The sequence below is a fragment of the Macrobrachium nipponense genome, chromosome 41 (assembly GCF_015104395.2).
Source record: "Macrobrachium nipponense isolate FS-2020 chromosome 41, ASM1510439v2, whole genome shotgun sequence".
In the NCBI taxonomy this organism is placed as follows: Eukaryota; Metazoa; Arthropoda; class Malacostraca; order Decapoda; family Palaemonidae; genus Macrobrachium; species Macrobrachium nipponense.
In genome coordinates this window covers 20226293-20241746 of record NC_061102.1, presented here as the reverse complement: position 1 = coordinate 20241746, position 15454 = coordinate 20226293, and the positions used below count along the sequence as shown (strand labels likewise).

The 15454-nt window shown below is 39.3% G+C and overlaps 1 protein-coding gene across 3 annotated transcripts in view; it reads right to left on the bottom strand.

The window, feature by feature from the left end:
* The window catches only part of LOC135212573 (PRKC apoptosis WT1 regulator protein-like), a 64753-nt gene that overhangs the window by 16762 nt on the left and 32537 nt on the right, over window positions 1–15454 (bottom strand). For all 3 annotated transcript variants that reach the window (XM_064246115.1, XM_064246117.1, XM_064246116.1), the window contains 3 exons: window positions 10174–10270; window positions 1925–2121; window positions 595–781 (listed from right to left, as the gene is read on the bottom strand). In XM_064246115.1, coding sequence (XP_064102185.1) covers window positions 595–781; window positions 1925–2121; window positions 10174–10270 — 481 coding nt within the window. The remainder of the gene's footprint in view (window positions 1–594; window positions 782–1924; window positions 2122–10173; window positions 10271–15454) is intronic.

Below are 15454 nucleotides of genomic sequence, written 5' to 3'. Positions count from 1 at the left end.
ACCAAACCAACCACGCCACTGTAGCTGGGATCCATTTTAATAAAATATGGCATATTTTCTTGTTGCCATGAGGTTAAAATACTGCAATATGATAACAAAGAAATACCAGGAAATGATGATAATGATGCTTTACAAAGTTAATAATTAACACAGCTAAGACTTCTTAGGTATAACATTTATGATATTTACTTTATACATAGAGTAAATATAAAGAGACAGCAAACCCAGATTTTAAGTTCTTCGATATCTCTGAATGCTATATGAAATCTATACATATTAAATACTAGACCAAATCATTGTTCAGGCTTAATCCACATGGTGTTAAAGACAAACTTAGACACTTGATGACTTACTTTCCAAGATAAAAAACCTCTCCCCAAAATTACTATTGCATACTGCATTTGACTCAAATGGTAATCTTCAATATCAATATTAAATCTTTGCAATTAACATTAACTCCTGCCTTGTCTAACAAGAACCTTTTCACCTGTTCAGATAACTTTTATTCAATTTTCATTGCATCCTAGCAAAAAACAGAATTATTTCCCATACATCTTGGTTGTCCCAGTTTTTCATAAATAAAATGTCACCCACCTCATCAACACTTTCTGAAGTTGGGGTGGCTGGCCTGCCATTGGCTGGTGGTCGTGTAGTCTGTAAATTATTTGATGAATGGAGAGCACTTTTTGCAGGCTGGACAAGCGACAAGGTTGAGTCGCTCATTCCAGTAAGAGAATCATAATCTTGGTTATCTTCATCATCAGCTTCCAAGTCACTTGGGCTGTAAGAGAGAGACTTCAAAATCTATGACTAAGAGACTTTGAAATCTATGATTAGATTTCCTTAAAGTGAATATCAACATACCCCAAGAGAAATTAATACAAGATTAATATTATTAAAATAATTGAAGAAAGTTACCTTATTCTGGTTCTGATTTTCATTAAGTGCTTGTAAAAAAAAAATACCTGTACTAAGGAGGGTCCTAAAAAAAAAAAAAAAAAAAAAAAAAAAGTAATACTCTACAAATTTTACAGCCAGTTTATAAAAATCAACGAAGCGCAAGGAAAAGTACTTATACCAAACTGCATGGTACTACTGTAACAGTGTTTTTACAGGACCTTTACTGTAATGGGAAATCCTACTGACATAACTATAATGCACTGTTTCTGATGTTTTTTCAAAGCAAAATAATCAAAACTCAAGAACTACAACTATACAAATAGTAACCATTTTCTAACCTGAAAGGTAACAGACCACTTAAAAATAATATTTTGATAAATCACTGTAACTAGCCTAACTACACATGATACCTAATATTGTATTATTATTAACAGTAAATTAATAAATGCCCTATTGTCAGAACATTTCTGGATTGTAATAAAAAACTGAAGTGTAAGCAACTCAATTGTGTAAATATAATTCATATATAGTATATATATACATATACATATGTGTGTATGAATGAAAGTATTACAACTCATTACAACTCATTAAAAGGCTTAGAATTCTAAGAACATTTCAAATAGTACTTCAAGGCCTTTCTGACATTTTATAGCTGATACGTATATCTACAGCATAATACTTGAAGAATTAAGAAATACCTATACACCACTAAAACTGCCATGCAGGCAGTCCCCAGTTATTGGCTAACTCGGTTAATGGCAATCCGGTTTCATGGCGCTAAACTCTAGCGCCATAAAATCAGCGACTTATGGCGCTGTAACGGGCCAAGTTTCTATTATTGGTGCCATAAGGTGCCAATAAAAGAGTTATGCTGTCATTAACCTGTTATCAGCATCATTAACAAAAACCGCCAGAAATTGCCGAGTTTCGGTTAATGGCGGTTTTCGCTTGTCAGCACCCAGCCGAGAACGGAACCCCAGCCAATAACCGGGGACAACCTGTACTTTATTTTATTAACCACCTTTTATTTCTATGACTTGTAAAGGATTTCTTGTGCTTGTGGTCAGATGCAGATGGAGTACCAGAGATAACAGCATGATGGTCCCCAGCTGCAGCCTGTTTCTCTTTCTCTATATGTTCGTTGTAGTGAGTGTTACGGCGAGTCTCTGCTGTCATTGACAGCAACTCTTCATCTTCTCCAGTGCTGCCTCCCGTTGACTATGAAACAGAAGGCATGAGACAAATCATCTGTTAGAAAATAATTCAAAAGTAAAAGTACATTTATGATGCAGTTTGAGAAATTACATGTCATCCTTGAATTTTTTTTTATTTTCTTTAAATCTCCACTCTCTATTACTTCCCATCTCATACTTCACTTCCAAGTAAGTCTGGGTCTTCCCTTTTTCTGATGCCCACAGGAGCCCAACTGATGCTATCACACAATATGATATTGTTAAGATACAATAAAGTTTGTTCATACTTACCTGGCAGATATATATATAGCTGTATTTCTCCGAAGTCCGACAGAATTTCAAAACTCCCGGCTCACGCAGTGGTCGGCCAGGTGGTTAGTACCCATTCCCGCCGCTGGGAGGCGGGTGTCAGGAACCATTCCCATTTTCTATTCAGATTTTCTATTCCCACTGTCTCCTGAGGGGAGGTGGGTGGGTACTTTGATTATATATATCTGCCAGGTAAGTATGAACAAACTTTATTGTATCTTAACAATATCATTTTGTTCATGAAACTTACCCAGCAGATATATATATAGCTGAATCCCACCTTTGGAGGTAGGGAGAGACAGAAAAGGATTTTGGAAACATATTACATGCAGATGAATAACATCTTGGTTCCTTACCTGTTAGCATAGCTGACTTCGTGATTACTGTCACCCAAGTCTGCTACTGCTTTACTAGAGTCTCCAGCAAGGTAGTGACCTATATAGCTGGTGAGTTCTAGATGATCTGTCAACGGGAGCGTGACCACAATGTGACTAGACCATTTTGACCATACTATGAGGGCAACGAAGTAAAAATTCACCACCTGACCAGCCTAACAATTTTCATTCCCACATCACTTAGGCTAAAGGAAAGGAAGTCCGGCTCAGGCGGACGACCTTACAACCATAAAACAATCCATAAAAACTCACCTACCCATTTCCTACAGGGTAGATGAGTGCTACTTCCAGCCCCCAACAAAGTGTCTGCTGTGACGTATGGTCCAAGCGCATAGCAGTTTCTCGTATGTCGTCTTCACATCCCGCAGGTAGTGTGAAGCGAACACCGAGTTGCTGCGCCAAAAGGTGGCACTCAGAATGTCATTGAGTGCCATGTTCTTTTGGAAAGCTACCGAGGTAGATATAGCTCTCACTTCATGGGCATTCACTTTACAGCTTAACATCACTGTCTTCGCAAGATGAATGCGCCTGTCTAATGGTGTCTCTCAAGAAGAATGCCAGAGCATTCTTCGACATCGGTAAATCTGGTCTTCTGACCGAACACCATAAGTTGTTAGAAGGACCTCGACATTCCTTCGTTCTTTGTAAATAAATCTTGAGAGCCCTGACAGGGCACAGGACTCTCTCTGGTTCGTGTCCAATGATTTCCGCCATACCCTTAATCTCAAAACTTTTGGGCCAAGGGTTAGACGGATTTTCATTTTTCACTAGAAACGTAGGACTTAATGAGCAAACAGCATTATGTCCCCTAAAACCAATATGCTTGCTAAAGGCTTGAATTTCACTAACCCTCTTCGCCAGTCGCCAGGAAGTCGTTAGGAAAATAGTTTTCTTAGTAAGATCCCTTAAAGAGGCATTCTGAAGGGGTTTCAAACCGATTTGACATTAGGAATTTAAGTACTACATCCAAATTCCATGATGGTAACTTAGGTTGAGGAATCTTTATAGTCTTCGAAAGACCTTAAAAGATCGTGGATATCCTTATTATTTGCCAAATCAATTCCTCTATGTCTAAAGACTACAGATAACATACTTCTGTAGCCTTTGATTGTTGAGACTGCAAGCTTTAGGTCGTTTCTCAAGTAGAGCAAAAAGTCCGCTATTTGGCTCACAGAGGTCGTGGTAGAGGAAATGCGTGTTCTTCTGCACCAGCTCCTAAACGAACCGCCCACTTCGATTGATAGACTCCAAGCGTGGAAGCTCTTCTCGCATTGGCGATTGCTTTTGCAACCGGTCTAGAAAAACCCCTCGCTCTGACCAACTTTTTGATAGTCTGAATGCAGTCAGACTCAGAGCGGGGAGGTTTCCGTGGTATCTCTCGAAGTGGGGCTGTTTGAGTAGATCTGTCCTCATGGGCAATGTCCTCGGGAAGTCCACTACATAGGTCATGACCTCTGTGAACCACTCCTTTGCTGGCCAGTAAGGAGCGATTAACGTCAATCTCGTCCCTTCTGACATTGCAAACTTCTTCATCACTTCTCCCAGAATCTTGAACGGGGAAATGCGTAAAGATCCATCCCTGTCCAGTCCCAAAGAAGTGCATCTATTGCTATTGCTCCCGGGTCGAGCACGGGGGAGCAATACAACGGAAGCCTCTTTGTTCTCGCTGTCGCAAAGACGTCCACTAGAGACGTCTCCACAACTTCCACAGCTCTCGACACACCTCCTGATGCAGAGTCCACTCGGTCGGCAGCAGTTGACCTTGCCGACTGAGGAGATCTGCCCGCCACGTTCTCCAGCCTGCAACGAACCTCGTTAGAATCGTTACTTCTGAGTTCTCGCCCATAACAAGATCTCTCTTGCTAGGTTGAACAATGATCGCGAGTGAGTCCCTCCTTGCGTTTTATGTATGACAGAGCTGTGGTATTGTCTGAATTTATCTGAACTATCTTGTTTGAGACTTTTCTTTGAAAAAACTGAAGTGCCAAGTATATGGCCGGCCGCCAGTTCTTTGAGATTTATGTGCCAGAACACCTGTTCCCCTCTCCAGGTGCCTGACACTTCCTCCCTCCCTAGTGTAGCTCCCCACCCGGTGGTGGACGCGTCGGAGAACAACACTAGGTCGGGGCTCTGAAGTTTGAGGGAAGTTCCTTCCGAAAGTTTCACAGATCGAGCCACCACTTTAGGTGATCCTTTACCTCCTTTGGGATCCTCAAAATTGTCTCCAAATTTTCTTTGTCCTCCCAATTCTCCTTCAGGAAAAACTGGAGAGGTCTGAGATGTAGTCTCCCCAAGGAAACAAACTTCTCCAGCGAGGAAATGGTGCCCAGCAGACTCATCCATTCCCTCACCGAGCATGATTCTTTCCTAAGAAGACTGATATTTTTTCTAATCCTTGCTGTTGACGTCCCTGGGACGGAAAAGCTCGAAAAGCCACTGAATCCATCTGAATCCCCAGATACACGATGGACTGTGTGGGGATCAGCTGCGACTTTTCGAAATTCACTAGAAGTCCCAGGGACTTTGCTAGATTTAAGGTTGATTGAAGGTCCTTCAGACACCTTTCTTTCGACGATGCTCGAATGAGCCAGTCGTCTAGATATAGAGAGATCCTTATGTTTGCAAGATGAAGCCACCTCGCCACATTCTTCATTAGAATTGTGAAAATCATTGGTGCCGTACTCAGACCGAAGCAAAGAGCTCTGAATTGGAAAAGAAACTCTTCCCTTCATAACAAAATGCAGGTATTTCTTCGATCGGAGATGTATCGGGACGTGGAAATATGCGTCTTGCAGGTCCAGTGATACCATCCAATCGTTTTGTCTTAAGGCCGCAAGCACTGACTGAGGTGTCTCCATCTTGAACGTCTGTCTCTCTATAAAAAGGTTTAGACTGCTCACATCTAAAACTGGCCGCCAGCCTCCCGACTGTTTCAGCACCAAGGAATAACCTGTTGTAGAAACCCGGGACTGAATGTCCTCGACTTGTTCTATTGCTTTCTTCTCGAGCATTTGTTCTATCAGATCGTACAAGATCTGTTGTTTTTCTCCATGGTAAGAGGGTGATAGATCTATAGGTGTTGTGCACAATGGAGGAGGCTTCAGGAAAGGTATTTTGTATCCTCGCTCGATGACGTTGAGCGACCAGCTGTCTGCCTCTATCTTCTTCCAAGCTTCTGCAAATAAATGAAGCTGGCACCTACTGGCGACTGAAGGACTCCCTCCTCATTTTTCACCTCTGGACTTAGACTGAGCTCTGCCTCTAGAGAGTCCTCTTCCTCTAGGAGAAGGTCTAGAGGATGCTCCACCTCGAAAGGGCTTTATTTTCTTAGAAAAACTGGGTTGTGTTGAAGTCGAAGGAACCACAGGACGCTAGAAGATTGTGCTAGAGATCCTGAGTACTTTTCCTGTAGACTTCCAGCTACATCTTTAATCATAGCCTGGGGAAGAGATGGTCAGAAAGAGGGGCGAAAAGCAAATCTGCCTTCTGTGTTGGAGACACTGCTTTGGTAGTAAATTTACAGTAGATAGCTCTCTTTTTCAGGAGCCCTGCACAAAAATGTGAAGCCAATTCCTCTGAACATCTCTGACGGCCTTATCCATACAAGCGAGAACACTGGATAGCTCCCCCAAGCTAATTGAGTCTGACAACGAGACTTAGTGTCAAGCAGCCCCAAACACCAGTCTAAGAAATTAAATACTTCAATTGTCCGAAAAAAGACCTTTCAGATGGTGGTCTATCTCCGCCGGTGTCCATGTTATTTTAGCTGACGAAAGAAGAGACCTTCTTGGTGCGTCAACCAGACTGGAAAAGTCACCTTGAGCCGATGCGGGAGCCCTTAACCCGACATCCTCACCTGTATCATACCAGATCCCAGCCTTGCCGCAAAGTCTTGAAGGAGGCTGGGCAAAGGAAAACTTTCCTTGAGCTTTTCTAGACTCCATCCAATCTTTCACCTTTCTTTAAAATCTCTCTTAGTTGAAAGAGACTTTGTCATTTTAACAAATCCAGGAGTCTTATTTGTTTTTGACAACGAAAACTGAGAAGGAGGCGACCGAGGTGCTGCGGGTTGAAACTCTTCTCCAAATGAATCCCGAAGCAATCGAACCAAAACTTGATAATCGAAGAATCTGACACAGCGGGTTGATCCTCTTCCGCTTCTTCTGAAATAATAATTCCTTTTAATCCTTCCCTCATCTATAGGATGTGACCAAGGGGAATCCCGAGGCTGGTGGTACAAGTCCTTTCACTCCGAGCTTTAATGAAGATCGTTGTTTTGACGTGCAAGGAGCATTCTGAATATTAATATCTAAAGATTCAGATAAAGCGGTACCAATTTCTTGCTCATTTTCTCGATGGGAATCTCTTCGAAAAGCCGATTGCAGTTGAGGTTCCATACTAATACCTTGCTGTGATACCTGATGGATATGCAACAAAGCGTCCGTTTGAACGTCTCGCTCGGCATCCGTCAGAGCGTCAGAGCGTCACGCTTGGCGTCCAGCCGAGCGTCCACGCTTGGCGCCAGCCGAGCACGCCTGGCGTCCAGGTGAGCGTCACGCTCGTCCGCTCAGTTCCGAGCGTCACGCTCGGCGTCCATCTGAGCGCCACGCCTGGCGTCCAGGTGAGCGTCACGCTCGACGTCTGTCCGAGCGTACCGCTTGTCTAAATAGGCGTCCCTGTGAACACTCCGCTCCTTCCAAGCCGAACTAGGATCGTCGAGTTTCTCAGACTGTAGACGGCCTCGTTTCGCAACCATAGGATCGTCCGTTCTTGTATAAAGCGAGCCTCGAGAGACTGGGCGAAATTTCTTCCTTTCGATCTCAAAATTCCTCGTAGGAAGTTTTTCATATGCCTTTCTCCAACTGCAGGTGAGACGTACGAAATCTAGAATGAGTACTCACAGGCGAAAGAGACGATCGGTCCACCCGTGCAGGAGACCTCTTAGATCTTTTAATCGGTAATCTATCATCTTTTCTTCTCGGACGAATTTCTGATTCTCTCTCCGCCAGCAACGAAGCAAGTTGTTGTTGCATCGACCTGATAACACTCTTTGTAGTAGAAGATTCTTTTTCAGGAAAAAAAACTGATCCTATGAGAAGGCGAGGGGCGAGGGGAAGCCCTATCCCTTCTTACAGGACCCGTTCTAGTTCTATTCTTAGAACGACTAGGCCGCTCCAAGGCGTCCTCGTCAGATGACATCATAATTCTCCTTTGAGGAGTCCATGCAGCAAAACTCTCCGGTGAAGACCGCAAACCAACAGGAGAAAATAAGGACGTGAAGCAGTCTTCCTTCACCTGACGATCGAAGACTCTGGCCGCCTGTGCGACACCTTGAGTTTTCGATCTTTTTTGCGGTGGAGAGTAATCCAAGTCTCGAGGCGAAGCCCGTAACGAAGAAGCAGCGCAAAGAGACTCTGCGTCCTCCTCTGAGAGACTATTGACGATAGCCGCCTGTGCGACATTTAACGTCATAGCTCTTTTCAGAGGACGTGAGCTTCTTCTCATGCTCCAACTCCTGTTAGGGGAGGACGCCTCCGAGGACGAAAAGCACTCGCGGGGAGGATACGCGCACTGCACCACTCTTTGGCAGCCTGGGGATCGTCTACAGGTTCTGCCGAAGGGACGCCAGATCGGTGGGGGTTCCCCGTAAACCCTCCTGCGGCTTTCGACATGTCGTCTTCCTGGGCTTGGAAGTTCGACAGAGGTCCAGGCCTAGAGGCATTATAGGGCCGATCTGACGCCCCTGTTCCACAACACTGGGGGGCACTTTCATTGCACTTTTTGTTCACTAATAATGCTTTACCCTCCAAAGTGAGCACTTAGATTCCTAGGTTAGTATTGATTCCAGAATCGTTAGAAAGGGCATTGTCTTCCACTGATTTTTCAGGGCCCGAAGTACAACATTTTCAGGGCCCGAAGGCACAACAGATTTAGGTGTTACCAACTACTGAATGTATAGTAGGAGAAACCCCTTACTACCTTACTTCTAACTGACTGATACACTCCTGGAGGAAGATCTCCGTATCCTATCACGCTCCAATTTCCGCACATAGGATTCATAAGCCTTCCAACCCGAATCAGACAGACATTCACACTCCTTACAACGGTCATTTATAACACACGTATGTTCTCTACAATTATTACATATTGTGTGTGGGTCTACCGAACCTTTCGGTAGCCTCACCTTACAACCTTCCACACAACACACACTGGTGCTAGATAAACTAGTCCCAGACATCTTAGTTACAGGAAAAAACCAAACCAAATTCAAATCCAATCCACTATCAGCGTAAGCCTAGTCACAATCCACGTTCGATAACCAAAAAACAAACAGGATACTCAAGTAACAGAGAAGTTTCGAAAATCCTAGACGGAGGTGTTGAAAACAGTTGTTATCAACACCGGCAACAGAAAAAATCTGAATAGAAAATGGGAATGGTTCCTGACACCCGCCTCCCAGCGGCGGGAATGGGTACTAACCACCTGGCCGACCACTGCGTGAGCCGGGAGTTTTGAAATTCTGTCGGACTTCGGAGAAATACAGCTATATATATATCTGCTGGGTAAGTTTCATGAACAAAACTAGTATTCTTCCATCTACATTTGAAACTCCCATAACTTTCCTTATGGTGTCATTCCTAACATTCTGCTGTCTAGGCCCTATTAGGTGTTATCAAACTTTATTCTCAAATCTACAAAATCTTTTTGATAAATGTACTGTAGTTTCATTGTCACACAATATAGATCTTAGTAAATTTATATAAAATCCTATTTTCGGAGGCAATTTCAAAATATACATGTTTGACTCTGAAATCTTCTTTAGCCTGCCAAGTGTTCAATTTGTCTATTTTAGTCTTCCAGAAATTTATAACTCAAGAAAACCTAGATACAATTGTTCCTGAATAATTTAAAAGATTCAACCTCCTTAATCCTTTCTCTAACGATTGTAATGTTACTGCATCCCATTTCACATTTTATGTCATTACTTCTGTTGTTCTTAGATTAACTTTTGAGTCCCATGTCCCTAAATATATGATGGGGAAATAAGAAGAGTACATAGTACATAGTATATAAAATGCAATTTATTATTAATTTCTTCTATGTTTCTGTGATAGTTTAAAGATAGTGAACTCCTATTACATGTTTAGACTTACTGTTGTTGAGCAAAGGGCCAGCCTCTCTCACCACTGGCCTCTAAATAAGAAGCATCAGGGTATCTTTCTCTGAACCTAGTGTTAGTACTGTACAGCATTCTGACTCTTTCTTCTGCTACATTACCAAAATTTTAAATGAAGGTGAGTATGGTATGTAATAATGACCTACCTAAGTCTACTTTCCTCCTAAGTATTTACAAACTTCAAAAAGTTCCTCACCTCTGTTGATGGAAGATGGACCACTCCAGTGCTACGTCTCTTTTCACGAAGCTTACGTCGATCCCTTTGCTGTTTGCCTTTATTGGTATGGTTAGGTCTGTGGACAAATAATGGCAGCGGTTCTCAACAAACATAATAAAAAATTCATCTCTAGGTATTGACTCAACATCTTTTTCTGGAGTAAAATATAATGTGATGGGTACAGACATTTAAATAACTAGAATTAATTTAATTGGTAGATAGTGTTACAAAGCCAGATAGGAATTTGATGATATACATGTGTGTGTATTAAAGAATGATACTGGTTTAGAGTCTTACCAAAAACAGTAATAGTACTGTATGTGTAATGAAAAGCTAGGTAAAAAGAAAAGCTCGTTAAACAGTAAAATATATTAACCTAACCTGCATTCTCTTCTCTTTCAGCCTGGTAGCTGGTTTGGGGCTTGCATCATGGTCAGGAGCTCCTGGGAACAATCCACCCCCTCCCCCTCCACCACCACCATCACGGTCACTCCCTTCACACTCTTCATCTGCTTCACCTAATTGTGCAATAAGGTAAAAGAAAAAAACTGGAGTTAAAACTTAATATTTAGAAATCTTGGCTCTTTTATTCCATACTAACTACGTCAATACACTAATTTACAGCCAACATTTCTGGTCTTTACTTGTACCATACAAGCAGTATGGACCCACAGGTTCAAAAATAATCTGAGGGTAGCATTTGTAACATGTAACTGAAACCAGCTACTCAGAGCTTGTGGGCTAATCTTCTTATATGCTGGCTAATATGCACTATTATATTAAATAACATATACAGAATGTTCACCGATACCCTGGATAAAATACAACAAAATTAATAAAATAAAAATATAAAATAGGTACAACCTGGAAAACCATTAATTACCACTAAGCTTAATACCCAAAAAGTTCATCATAAACCAATAAAAGAAAAACTAGAACTACAGTAAACTGATTAACAACAGCAAAGTTCTACAAGAAATGGCAATATCTGTAATACGTACTTCTAAATAAAACCTAGTAAACAACAACCAAATGATCAGCTATTGGGAAAGGAAAAATACAGTAACTATTAAGGGTACCATTACCAACCTTAACGCCTAATTGAACAGAGAAAAATAAGATGAATTGTTTTATGTAAATGGATAATGATATTGGTGTATAAATGTAGGGCTACAACTGATAGTATCCTGTTTATGATGCAAAAATAAATTTGGGGACCACACATCTATCTTTCAGTGATAGATGTGTGGCAAAAACGAATTTAGATTGGAGCTCACAATATGTAAATACATTTTTAAAATAAATGTTTTATGCATTTGCTGAAAAAATCTCCTTCCTAGGCACCTAGAAAACTGCAAAATTACATAAACCTATAGTAGTACTTCACTTTGCTCATAAATGAGAAATACGTATGTACATACCTCATTACAGCAAAAATGTGATGAGCAAATCCCATTTTTAACTTAAACTGAATGTAATACTTTAGAGACTTACCATAAAGAAAAGATTAGAGAAAATTAAAATATATACAGCATAACCAACAAAACAGCAGTAAAATACTAATAAGAATAATGTTGTATATCAAGGCAGAAAGATTAGTGATCAAAGAAAGACTTTTTTTTTTTTTTTTTTTTTTCTTTTTTTTTTTTTTTTTTTTTCTTAAACCAGCAACTCTATTCATACTAGAAAGCATATCCTACATGATCTTTTTTAATGAAATCTTAAATGTTTTCATCTTACTAAACAAGATGAAGTCTGCACTATTACAACTGAATTCTATATTGTAAAATAATTACCTCTACATGCTTGTAGATAGAAATAACTATCTGCACTTATTCATATACGTATACTACTTGATTTCAGCTGCCTAAGGGCAAAGTTTCCTTTCTTTTTTACTACAGCTAGGCCCTGTATTAACTATGCAAGCTTATTAAAGACACTAGATTTCTAAAAGCTATGATTTGCCAAAGTGTCCCATGGTAAAAAGAAGAAAGTACTTATTTGCTGAAGCTAAGTAAACTATATAATGGAAGACAAAGAAATCATGATTCTCTATACACTATCTTAGCTTTTTAAAGTTATATTTGCCAATATGTATACAAACTGAAGCTGAAATCAGTTACTTTTATCTATCTGTAAATTAGTAAATTATGTTATTAAGTGTATTAACCCTTAATGGATGGGCACCATCATATAAGTATATCAATACAAAAGGGTTTGAGTAATGGACAGGCTAACTCAAGGTCACCATATGAATATTACACACTGTACGATTTGGCTGAATTGAGCAGGAGAGTGTTTCCATCACGTCAATTGTCCATAAATGACTTGTGGCAACTGTATCCTCAACTCAACTAACTGCGTCTCGGGAAGACAGTATTGTTCTTGACTTAAAAAGGGAATGTCTTCCTCCTCTCTCTCTCCAATGACATATTTTTAATTATTTGCTCATAAATATACCCAGGGATTGCTGGTGGTTGTAGTTCTTATCTTTTATGATATGCTATCAGTTATAATTGTTATTCTGCAAAATAATATTAGAAAAAACATGTATACCTCTAAAAAAAAGTTATTGAATCTCCTGATCTCTGTAAATTTATGTAAATATTTTACAACTCTCAAACTCCAATTTACCTGTTAGACCTAAATGCACTTAGTATTTTACAACAAATATATTCAGAATATGTTACTGATTTTAGTTCTTATCTGTTATTATATTGTGTGAGCTGTAATTATAATTTTACAAAGCAAAATCAATTATATTAGAAAAAAACATGTCTAACTTGGTGAAATGTATATGAGTGTCTTGTAAAAAGGGCCCTACACAGAGTTGTAAATAGTCACTTTCAACTTCCTGTGAAAGGTAGCAAAGATTTCTTTGGATTTTTTTTTCCTACACCATGTGCATTTGCATATCTATCTTTTTTCATTGAAATGTTTTTTTTCTTAAATTGGCTGAACTTAAAGCTTGCCCGGGTGTGCATGATATATATTTACCCTGTCCCTTAAGGGTTAATGAACAACGTACATTTACATCACCTAATGTGACTATTTAATAACATATAATTAATGCTATAAATTACTGTAATAGCGTACAGTACTCTTCATCACTGTAAAACTTTACAGGTCACAAATGTCCACTTGCATATATCCTGTTAATTAGTTTATTTATAATACAAATACAGGTAGTCCCCAGTTATCGGCGGGCTCGGTTATCTGCAATCTGGTTTTACGGGGCCTGTCTAGCAACGAAAATCGGCCAATATTAGCTGATTTCTGCTTATCATTGCCAATAATTGGGAAACAATGCTGATAATAGAGTTATGGCACCGATACATACCTAACAGAGGAGCCATTAACCAGTTGTCAGTCTTGAATTGCCAATTTTTGGTTATCAGTGATTTTTGCTTATCGATTTTTGGTTATCAGTGATTTTCGCTTATCGATTTTTGGTTACCAGTGATTTTCGCTTATTATCAAACCGTCGGAACAGAACCCCCGACAATAAACGGGGACTACCTTGGTTATCGGCAGGGGTTCTGTTCTGACAGCTTCATGAGCAAAAATTGCAGATAACCGAAAATTGACAATTTTCGGCACTGATAACCGGTTAATGGCGGCTCTCTTAAATATGTATCGGCATCAATACTCTATTATCGGCGCTGATAAACTGGATGTCAGTGCTAGCTAAGCGTCATAAAACCGGATCGCCGATAACCAGGGCCTGCCTGTATATTATATATTATAAAAAATTAAATATTTATCAATCTTATCATTGACAAGTGTAACGCTAATACAATACATAACCCTATCAGATTTTTTAGAGTCCAAAACTCATCTTTGACATAATATATACACTGTTCTGACTTCCAGCTCACACATTTAAAAAGCTAATTCTCTTATATTTCTTGCTGTAATTTTGTTTCTCATGATAGAATTTTCATTTTGGCATTATTTTCAAGATAAATAATTGTACTTCATTTTGGTATCCTTAAAATTTAAATATCAAAACTTATTGTCAGATACAGTAATATTAGCTGACAAGATATTTCTTTCATAGATATTAAAAAAAAAAAAGGAACTTTACTATTTGCACCACAGAATTATGCTTGTTATATAAGTAAATTACTGTCCAGGGTATTGTGATACTATTTTTCTGAAATATTGTTCAATACAAAATTTTACCATACTCACAATACAACTGACTAAAATTACGATTTTAGCTTTGTACTTACAATACCACAAACTAAAATTATAATTAACTTATGCTATATGTATGTTTCAATACATGGTCCATTTTCAGTACATAGTACAGTACTATACTAAATTATTCTATATAACATACTGTAAAGGATATGGACTATATATATAAGACTACAGAAGAATTCCTAAAGACTACAGAATAACTTTTACTATTAGTCATACCTGGTACAGTTAAATGCAGCATAGGCATTTGGGATGGGTCCCCTAAAGAATAAACATAGTACTGTATACCACAAACATAGTTTTGTCACTGGTACAAGAGACAATGTAAGGCACATGAACTTTTTTTTTTTTAAGTAACATACAAATACAGTAACTATAAAAAGATTTATTAAACATACTATGTACATACGAGCTATTTTTGGTTTTTTCCTTTTTCTGTACTCGGGTATGGTATAATCCCTAAATTTATATAGTACTTCTAAAACAAAAGATTTTGAAGGGCATGGAGATCATTTAAAATGGCTTGGTAATCACATGTCATGGAAATTAAAATCTACATTAAAAATGCACAAACCCAATTAAGACATGACATATAAAGCAAAATGAGAAAGAATTATATGTTGCAAAAAATCAAATGTGTCAATATAAAAAAGGGGCACATTGAAAGAAAAATATTAATTAGAGTACTTTCAAACACTGTTTCTAGAAAAATATTACCATGCTACCTACAAAGAAGTGTTGTTCCCTAATACGATATTGTTAGTATACAATAAAGTTTTGTACATACTTACCTGGCAGATATATACATAGCTTACGACTCTGACGTCACGACAGAAAATTCAAAACTCGCGGCACACGCTACAGGTAGGTCAGGTGATCTACCTTACCCGCCGCTGGGTGGCAGGTGTAAGAACCAATCCCCCTTTCTCTTCCACCTGTCTCCTGAGGGGAGGCTGGGAGGGCCATCAATCGTATATATCTGCCAGGTAAGTATGTACAAAACTTTATTGTATACTAACAATATAATTTTTGTACATGAACTTCCCTGCCAGAT